Below are 10,615 nucleotides of genomic sequence, written 5' to 3'. Positions count from 1 at the left end.
CTAAATGTGTTGGTCAATTTATTGCGCGCATTTTACGCGTGCGTAATATGTAGTGGATGGATTATGTGCATATTAAAGATTAATAGCCCTAATCTATTAAACTGTCCAATACCATCTTCAAATCCTTTTGTTTGTCTGTGTATGTATATGTGTATATATGTGTGTATATATATATATATATATATATATATATATATATATATATATATATATATATATATATATCCTATCTTGGACATGATAACCATTAGCCTGCGGAATTAAATTAGTTATTGTGCACCAAGGAGTTGCATACAAGCCCACCAATAGAAGCACCAATCAGGGATTATATTCTGTTGCAGAGGTTGATCCAAGTAAGTGTACATGCAACACGAAACTAGTGAAACTTAGGACGACTGCAAGTTATGTTATTAGTTTAACTATATGAGTGTTAAACATCAGGTTATATCACTGACTAGAATCGTGCATTCTAAATAACAATTGTTTTTACCAACTAGTCATGGAGACAGACAAGGGCTTTGTAGGCCACTTCGTGATGTAAAGTAAACGACCGGTTACTATTGAAACTCTACTATGAAACAAAAGGGCACAGAGATGAAGTCCCTAAAAGGGAACATGGCGGTGGTAAACAAGGCCAAGAGTAAGTGCTCTGTACTGGTCTAAACATCTCAGAATGTAGTCAGAAACTGCTCTGAACACAAGACGTCAAATGTCAGCGGTTGTTTTTTTTTCCCCTGTGGTGTTTCTAGTACATACAAACTAGACTCAATTTCCCAAAATCCTCTTTCCTTAAACTGGCTACAGAGTAGCGAGGAGGTGGCTTTGCAGACTTCCCTGCCTCTCACCTGACATGCAACGATGCCATCTTGTGGTGTCTTGCAAGAACAGGCGTCTCCTCCTCACTGCAGTTGGGAACGAGACGCAGACAGACTGGAGTCAAACTGATGAAAGTCAAGATCAAACACACAAATTTCCCCCTACACACGGTTAGTCATTATCATCCTTTAAGACAGGTGTAAGATCATCAAACTAACCTTATAATTAAAGAGCTTCTGGCTGAAGGATCAAAGCAGGGCATCCAGACGCGCCAAGGCACGGTCTTCTTGCATTTTGACAGGCTATGTGCAAAAGGTCAGTAATTGACGTCAAAACACCGTAATCCAACATGAATGTTGACAGCCCAGCAGAATACCTTTGTAACCCATTACCTTAAGCAACAAAAGTTTTGTGATTAAGATAATATGGTATCTGGAACATTAACGATATTGTTGTTATTAACACTTTTACATAGTAATGTCCCATTCTCTGAAGTCTGATAGGTATGTATTAATGCAAAATAAAAGACAAACTCCTGTCAGAATTTATAAGGCATAAAAATTAGCTACTACAAATCAACAAGTTCAAATGGAAAAAGGCACCAACTGTCCAACATATTAACATGAATCATTGATCTTTCATCCCAACTTCCATTATGTCTTTTGGGGCAAAAGGTCCCCACCCAATCTAATCTGGTCTTTTATTTAGCATCTAAATCAGTTTAATTTAAAACAGAAACAGCAACATTTTAAAAGTCACAGAAGTGATTTCTGCAGAAACAGCAGGTCCCCAGCTAAATTAAGCAATAAAACATACATAACATAAATGACATGTTGGAAAACAATGCATTGCCGATTGTGTAACAAGGTCAAAGTGTATGCACAGTGTCAGGTGTATGTAAATAAAAATAATTCGCATCTATTTCAGTCTGAATTGAAATCAATTACTTCACTTTCAATGTGAACAGAAGAATTCATTTGACCACATTTGTCTTTACCTTTGTGTCATTTTAAGGTTTGCTTGGCCTCCGTTTACAGGGGAAACTATTTTCTAATTTCTTGCATAAACAAACTGCCGTTTTTATTCATGCACATCCCTGCAACAGCAGATCAGTGGCCAGAGGCCGTACTGCTAAAACTTTAAACTGTTTCATTCTCAAACAAAATAATATGCCTAAGGGAAAACAACATGCTATGACTACTCATTGCTGCTGGAGTTATTTGGCAAATGAGATATGAACATCCAGTATATGTGGAGGCATAGTCAGAAGGACGAGTGTAGTTCATTGGGGAGCTCCAGCACAAGATTCAGTGGCAGCCAATCAGGATGTTTGCTCAGTTAGAAATGCGCCATATGCTGCCATTTGGTTCGTCAGTCAAGTCAATTTGGCATTTTCCTATATTATGCTTAGGAAACACTGCATGTATATAAAAACTCGCCAATCTCACCATTAACATGTAAAAGATAATCAATGAGTAAGCTTAGATCAGACACAACTGTCTTGCTGCATTTCCTCCTCTATTATAAAGCACCTGTTTGGATGTGAACAGTTCACTTTGCATTTCAATGCACAAAGCACTGTCAGGCTAACTCCTACTTAACCTGGTTTTACAATGTAAGGCAGAAAAAGCTGGGCACAGCAGCGTGGGGAATAATATGATCACTAGCTTCCAATTGCCTTTGGACTGTTGTGATCAGCTGACTCAGGGTAGGACAAAGTAAAGAAGGGCAGATATATGAAGAGTTTCCTGGGAGCCTTAAAAGGTAAAGCAATATGGTGGATCTGGTCTCTGAGGTTTGGTCTTGATGGATGGATCTATGGAAAGTTGGACTGTAAAAAACAGAAGCTCAGCTGGTTGTTGATCATCATTTCAGTCTGGCGACAGATCTGTAGATAGCAAAGCCGAGAACGGCAACCACAGCCGAGCCCAACGCCACTCTCAGCCAGAAGGATGTGTTGCTCATGTCTGAACCATTCAGGTGTCTGGAGATTGGGGGGGGGGGGGGGGGGGGGGGGGGGGGGGGGGAATCCATCATTAAGGGATAACCACACAAAGCAACACAGCTAATATCATAAGCAAAACAAATGTATAGCTTCTCTTACATCTCTACCTATCACATTTTAATCACTAAATGTTCTTAAACAATATTCTCCTTTAACTGAACTTTTAATTTTCCGTATTTTCAATGTTTCTTAAGAGCAGTAGTTTATCTTAGTAGTACGTACGGGTACACTGCTGCCCAGGCGAGCCTGGTGTAGATGTTCTTGCTAGAGGAGTCGAGGAACAGGCTTGAGAAGGGCAGCGGTGGAGGCAGTTGGTGTTTATAACAGAACTCTGCTGGAGTCATCCCGTGGAACTGCTTGACCTCAGGAAGGTCCACCTTGGAGGCGACCAGCACACATGGGATGTTGCTCTCCATGTAGTGTTGCTAAGGAAGAATTAAGAGGGAAAAATTTAGTTGAGAGAAGAGAATCTACCTTGTTTTTAAGTCATAATGAATGACTTAAAAACAAAAGTCAAAATGACTCGGACACGGATCTGTCAAAGTTTGAAAGGTTAAGTGTTCTGTTATTTAGTTTCTGTTGAGAGTGCCCGACAGTAAGCAGGTAAAAACAATACCTTTTGGTATGGAGCCTTTTATTCCACTAATAATTAGCATAATTGTCCAAAACAAAACAAAGTTCTTCTTGTAAACACCTGAATCTGAATAAATACTTAATTTCAAAACATTTTTTTACTGGTGGTTTAATCCCGTTATCATTCTTCTGACATTCCATTTGATACCATTTTATAAGTAAGGATCCCCGATTACATTACGAGATCTTTACTCTGGAAGCAGGGCAGACTCCAGACTAACCTTTTACATATTGCCACACGTGTTAGGCGTTACCTTTATTGTCAATTCCCATACACATTGGTCTTTTTTATGTTTTTTAAAGATAACCTTTTTTAGGCCTTTATATGACAGGACAGCTGAAAACATCAAAGGGGAGAGGCGCGCTGCGTTGAGGAGTAATACTTTATATATGGCCGCCCGCTCTACCAACTGAGCTAACCACATTGATAATTTCTAAACCAATTATGGAAATGACCAGGTATAAAAATGTGCAGTTAATGTTTTTTCTTTGTTTAAATCACACCACAAACAAGAACTCACAATAATCTCAATTGTTTAAAAAAAAAAAAGACGGCCAACACCACCAACGCCTTCTTGCCCAAAAGATCTTACCTTTGACCACCAAAATCTAAATCAGTTCATTCTTGAACTTAAGGGGCCATTTTTTCCAAATTTTAAAAAGTACAGGTTTGTACACCAGTACAAACCGATATGCGGCCTTTGTGAATGGCAAAAAATAAAATTGATAATAAATGAATACTAGTTTCTTCTTTTAAATGCTGCTGTAACTTTTGTCACTGACCTTGTATATACTGGCACAATAGTCGAAGGAATGCGGGTCACTGGAGTCATACATGAGACAAGCAACATCACAGGAGGCATCTGATGCCTTCAGGAACTCCACCTCCACATCCACCTCATTGAGCTGCACAAGGAGAAGAGTGTGGTACTCAGGCTTTAGTCAGGGTCAGAGGTTATGGGTCAGCAAGCATTAAGATCAGGATGGGAGCTACTTACGATAAGGTACTTCTCCTGGTTGCTGACTTGTACAGTGTTTATGGCATAGGGGGAGAAGGCACTGCTGGAATTTCCCTTATTCTGTAAAAACAAGAGAAAAAAATCCAGAAAAAGAGTCACTACTTAGCAACGTTCATTATGCCGACTAGTACAAGTGTATCACGTTTTTAATATTTTTCAGCTTCAGACTAGCAGCAGATGGTGCCATACCACAACGTTGCGGCCCACAAAGGCCTGGAGAAAGGCTGTCTTGCCCGTCCCCCGCGGTCCGATCACCTTGCAGAGAAACACTGACCGCTGTGTCTGGCGCTTCACCAGGTCCTCCTTTTTCTCCTGTGTTACTGTGCATATATAAACAAGCAGTAACACAAAACATAAACACAGGGCACAACAAACACACAGGGCTGCCATTCTGTCAGTTAGAATTTGACTGCATATCAATTGTTAAAAACAGGGGTTAAAGAAGGAAATGTGTGAGCCTAAAATGCTGTCCAGGAGGAAATGTGTACAATTTATGAAATTAAGTATTATATAAATGTAAAACTGCACCATGCCTGAAGCCTGAGAACTTTAATCCCTGTAAAAAATTTTAAAAAATGGTCTTTGATTTTTTTTTATTTCAGATTTTCCTAATTTTCACTATTTGCTAGGCAAAGATAGAGCTCATCATTTTCCAGGTAATATTATTATTAGCCATGAAGTCAGAGGCCAACATCCCTAAAGCAGAAGATGTCATTTCTGCACCAGCTGAGCAAGATCAACCTGTCACAGAAGGTGTTTTTTCAGTTCTTCTGCCATGCAACCAATGAGTCTGTTCTTTCCTGGTTGATCACTGCTTGGTTTGCCTTGGACACCAAACAGAGCATAGAGACTACAGCCCAGCGGGCAAATCACATCACTTGTGTTGACCTGTTTATCCTTGAGGATTTGTAACTGCTGCATCTCAGATCTAATCAGTAAAGCTTGTTACTAAAGTGTTGCTGTAAAGGGATGTCAGCACATAATGAAAATAAGCCCGGCTTGCAAAAAATAGGTAATTTCCATCTTTTCAATTTAGTTTGTCAGATAATCTCTGGGTTTAAAATGTATTACAGCAAAAAATACCTTTTACGTGAAGGCCACTTAATTGCATTACATTTATTTCACACTAAAGTAAAATAGTCAGAGGAAACAAGACACATAGTCACAAGACATGTAGGCATAACATAAAATTTGACTAGAAATGAAATTGCCCCCCTCTATACTGTCAGACCTGACTCATCTATTGATCACATAATACCCAAAGCCTTAGGATTGGTCCTCAATAGGCAATGAATGTCTGAGCCAAACACTGTAGCAATCCATCCACTTGTTAAGATATTTGACTCAGGACCAACTTATTTGACTATGAAACCAACTGACAGGAGATTAGATCAACCAAATGACATTGCCTTTCTAAGACCGATACTGATAGCATTGCTAAAAATGAAACACTACAATGACAGTTAACATTAGTACTGCTTAACGAAAGGTTGAGTCAGCACCATAAAACACAGTAACTAAGCACATGCTACAACCAGTAACTCGTCTCCTTATTACAAGATCTGTTAATCTTTGTGTCCTTCTGGCTATTCTGACATCTACAGCAGGATCACCTAAAGATGCTCCCCTCCAAGACAGAATGAGTGTGGTTAGCAGCAGTAAGACATATTACATCACACATCTTGTACTCGCATTCCTGACAAAGTGGCCTTAGACGGCCTTTAGTTTACACACAGTATAGTACCAGTCAAAAGGTTGGACACGCTTTCCCATTCAAGTAAGCGTGTCCAAACTTCTTACTGGTACTGTAGCTCTGCACAGAGACACTACTACTGTATACACCAACGTAACAGAACAACATAATCAGTAGTCATTATTCTTTTAGTTAATGCTCATAACAAATACAAGAACAAAATGTGTGAGGAGTGCACTATATTTCAAACCATTCATAAACGTATTGACACGGGTGCAATTTATAAACTCAAACTACTCTTTCACATCTCAAGGGCAAATGTACAAGTATGAAGGCCTATTAAGAAGCAGCGGACAGGATTTAAACGAGTAATCCTCCTACAGAACAGTGGTTAACTATGAGACTGGGATTTAAGTTCAAAGAGGATGTACAGTAAGTCCCAGTAACTCCCATGTTCCATAGGAAGAGTAAATTACGCAAACACACCTGTGATTGCAGCAGTCTGTGACTCCTGCTCAGTGAGGTTAGGGTAGCCAAGGTATCCTAGGTGCTCCAGGCAATGGTGGATGTCAAAGTACGCAGAGAGCCTGCATGTGAAGGGATTGCGATACATGTGACCTTTGAATTGTCTACAATTGCTTTTAAGTGCACAAATGTGTAAAACTAGAGCATGCAAACACAAAAAAATTAATAACAATTGTGTGCGATACGTACGTCCACTGACAAAGGTAGCCGTGGTATGAGATGTAGCCCTTGTCTGTGGTTGGGACAGTCATGTAGACCTCTGCACCCCATGGTATGTAAGGACATACGCAAAACAGGTTCCTAAGCTCCGTCGGTGACAGGGCAGAGTCTTTGTCCTGAGTAGGAAAAAAGGTCAGTTCAGGTCACACAAAGGAAGGAAACCCTTGATTATTGAATGGGCCACGCAGAAAACTGACAGCCGCTACTTAATGTTTACAGCAATTTAAATGCTTTTCACTTTATATATTCAACACACAACAATTGCACACCAAAAATAACATTTCCCACAATATTTAACTTAAAAGTTACACTCTACTGTCCAGTGGGACATTGTGACCATAGGCAGCCCGGATTGCTACTCACTTCATCGTACTTGTCAAAGAGCCGCTGGAGGAACTGGTGGCCTAAATGATTGAGCTCTGTGGTGCAGCCAATGGGAACTTGTATTCTGACAACAGAAAAACAACACTAACATATTTAGATACCTGGGCATTCCTGACTAGTGTGTACAAACACAACAAAGGCACCACCTAACAGAAATGCAGGAAAAATACGGGATAGATAGTTGGGTCTGAGATAGATGACTAGGTAGAAAACAGGAACAGGGATCTGTATTCTCCAAAACTATTGCAATACAACCTGCTGTAATGTTATAGTTATAAGCAATATGAAAATGACATCGGAGTTGACAGATAAAGTACAATACTGTCACTTGACATACACAGGGTAAAGGTAATCATCAGTCAGATCAAGGTTGTCGTCATAACCAAACTTCCTGAGTATAGTCCATGTGGTTTCATGTCGGCCCCTCTGGATAAATAACGTATTAAGAAACAAGAAACCTGAAAAAGGGGACATACAATACTTGCCATTAGTTAAGTTTGGCTTTGCTGACAACAGCGTTTAAATTTGCATGTTCTCATTCCTGAGTGATTTTTACCGTTTAGGGTCAGGCCGTTGTCCTGCACCCCATCGCTGGTGTTCTTCCAAACTACTGTCTTCACATCTTCTAAGGCTTGAGGTGCCAGAGGATTCCCAAAACAAGATTTCTAAACATAAGATGGATGGATTTTTTATATAGCAAACAAAGAGCTTTGTTTCAAATAATAACTGTGAAGACAGAACTTTAAGTGATTTTTACTGGCACCTGAAAGCAGTTGAGTTCTGCGTCACTGAGGATACGGTCATTGTCCTGGTCTGAAATGTAGAATATTCTGCTAAGGGCTCTGACACACGGTGGTTTTAGCTGGTGAAAAATATTGGCGGACAAAAATATTATGATCATTTGCATGTAGAAACGTAAATGAGTGGACTGAGAGAGACAGACAGCTGACTCCACAGTTGGCATCACATTTCAAAAAATAGCTGACCTGTTTGTCCTCAGGGTCATAAAGAGGTGCAGTAGGGTGAAGAACTGCCTTCTGTGCATAGTAGAACAGCTCTGATATGTTTTTCAGGTTCTTTGCAGAACACTTGAAAAATAAAAAGAAAAAAGATATTTCAGGTACAATTTTTAAGCAAACTTAAGACCAGATAATGTGGGCATGTGTAATTATTTGTATCTAAGAGCTAGGGTTAGCAGGTGTGCAGTAATTAGCAGACTCGATATGTCTGTGAGAGAGTTCAGTCTCACCTCAACACATGTCTCAATCTCAGAGAACAGGTTCATGATGGGAAGAATGGTTTCCATTGAGCTCCCACAGCGCAGATCTGACTTGTTTCCCACGAGGATGATGGGAACTCTAATAGAACAACATAGAGACAGGATAACTCTCTATATAACCCTGTTGTGGTCTACTGTGTAAATACAGGTATCCATGCAATGCAAAGATATAATGTAAATCAGTTGACATTCAAATAGTGTACTGCATGCACACACAGTTCTACATATTGGACATTGCTGATGTACTCTTAGGTCTTATTCTGAGAGACTTATTGCAACGTTAGATCAGGCTCAAACTCCTAGATTACCAAGTTTGCCAACATAACATGCAAACAGTATGGAGGAGTGCAAGGTTCAATGGCAGATGGCAATGCCTTGGGAAAAGCCCAGAGCACACACCCATCAACAGCTGATACATACTTGTTCCCTTTCTCTGCGTCACCGTTAATTAAAGGTATCCATTTAGTTTTGATCTGAAAAACAAATGCAGAGAAAAGTGCTATTTGTATTTTAAATGCATTAAGTAAATGTGATATGCATTATGTGGAATGCTTGAACAGTATAAGACAAGGTAAACCAAGTAGCAGATTATTACCTTGTCTATTGTGTCATTGTTGGTGACATCATACACCACACACACCACGTTAGCCTGTTTAGGTTGAGGAAAAAACAGCTGTGAGGGACCTTAAGCCAAAAACTCAGAATCCACAAAATGCTATCAACCTTGTATAACTTTTTATTAAAATCCTTGAGAAAAAAAATACTTATTTTTACGACACTGCACGAATAAAACAGAACATGACAAAAGTAAATAAGAATGGAAGATGATTAGGTTGCTGGCCCCAAGCGGCGTAAATGCTAGGCCTCCTAGAAATATGACTTTGGTCTTAACAAAATTGTGAGAAACCTCAGAAACAATTACATGTATTTATAAACCCAAAAACATGTTACTCTTACTCTGGGCACAGAATTGCTTAATTGTTAAAACGGATGATGTTCAGAATATTAATTAGTGCTGTATTTTTTCCCCCTTCAATTTATTCATTTATTTGTCAAGTAAAATCGTATAAAACCACAATGAAGTATGGTGTACTTACCTTGATAATCTCACTTCTAAGGACTTCATCACTCTGCTCTTTTTCTGTTGAGGAAAACCAATCAAATCTTAAAGTCATGATATTCAGACATGCTTACGCACACACTACACCCACCCACACCCACAGAAGTAAACACTGGTGGTGCTACATGTATAAGCCTTCAGGGCACATTACCTGAGTAGTCCACTATGTGTGTGGGCACCTTCTCTGGAGTCACGTCAGCAGGGATAGTGATCTCTTCAGCTCTAGGAGGAACCTGTCAGAGATTGCATATCACAGATAAAACCATCCAAAGATTCAGCCTCCCATCACACAAATACACATTTTCTATTTTGCATTAAGCATGTACACAAGTATGGCTTTAGGGAACAAAATCAAACCATAAACTTAAAATGCTAGGCAATATTTTTTTTTTAACTTTACACAGTAAAACACAATACTGGCCTCATAGTACATAGCAGGGCATGCTGATTTCATCAAGTCAAACAATGCCCAAACATGCTGCAAAAGTCACAAATTCTTGGCAAAAAACTATATTGAATCCAACCATTTTGGATTACTGAGTATTGGAATCAGTAGATTAGCCTAACCTTAATGACAGTATGAAACAAATTAAACTTAAAAGAAACAGTACTATTTTGTAATATACAATAGCTTTCTATTTCTAAGAAGTCATTTTTGCAAAGGGAGGATACATAGTTACATAATTCAAAATAAGCTTCAAATGAAAATGACACTTATTAGCTTGCACACATTGAACACTACCAAGAAACAATTTGTTTTCTTTACTGCACAAAAATTAACCAGTTTACTGAGTACTGCCTACAGTAGAGTAACTGTGACTATAATTAGCCAACTGTGGTTAATATAGACTACAAGGATAGGTGGTCAGGTAGCTACATGTACAAAGAATCCTCCAGCTAAAAGTACGTTTAAGTAAAAAAA

At 39.1% G+C, this 10,615-nt stretch overlaps 1 protein-coding gene across 1 annotated transcript in view; it reads right to left on the bottom strand.

The window, feature by feature from the left end:
• Positions 1-1,481: 1,481 nt before the first annotated feature.
• rhot2 (ras homolog family member T2) overlaps positions 1,482-10,615 on the bottom strand; it is a gene marked incomplete at its 5' end in the record, with an annotated part of 10,442 nt that continues 1,308 nt past the window's right edge. The window contains 17 exon segments of the mRNA XM_032502195.1: positions 1,482-2,800; positions 3,044-3,246; positions 4,238-4,360; positions 4,453-4,533; positions 4,663-4,793; positions 6,653-6,753; positions 6,881-7,026; positions 7,274-7,358; positions 7,632-7,752; positions 7,851-7,959; positions 8,058-8,156; positions 8,281-8,382; positions 8,544-8,652; positions 8,994-9,046; positions 9,169-9,222; positions 9,671-9,714; positions 9,845-9,926. Coding sequence (XP_032358086.1) covers positions 2,683-2,800; positions 3,044-3,246; positions 4,238-4,360; positions 4,453-4,533; positions 4,663-4,793; positions 6,653-6,753; positions 6,881-7,026; positions 7,274-7,358; positions 7,632-7,752; positions 7,851-7,959; positions 8,058-8,156; positions 8,281-8,382; positions 8,544-8,652; positions 8,994-9,046; positions 9,169-9,222; positions 9,671-9,714; positions 9,845-9,926 — 1,761 coding nt within the window. The 3' untranslated portion in view covers positions 1,482-2,682.

The sequence above is a fragment of the Etheostoma spectabile genome, chromosome 21 (genome assembly GCF_008692095.1).
Source record: "Etheostoma spectabile isolate EspeVRDwgs_2016 chromosome 21, UIUC_Espe_1.0, whole genome shotgun sequence".
NCBI classification, from domain to species: domain Eukaryota; kingdom Metazoa; phylum Chordata; class Actinopteri; order Perciformes; family Percidae; genus Etheostoma; species Etheostoma spectabile.
Note: the sequence above shows the minus strand (reverse complement) of the source record. Positions and strands in the feature narration are given on the sequence as shown.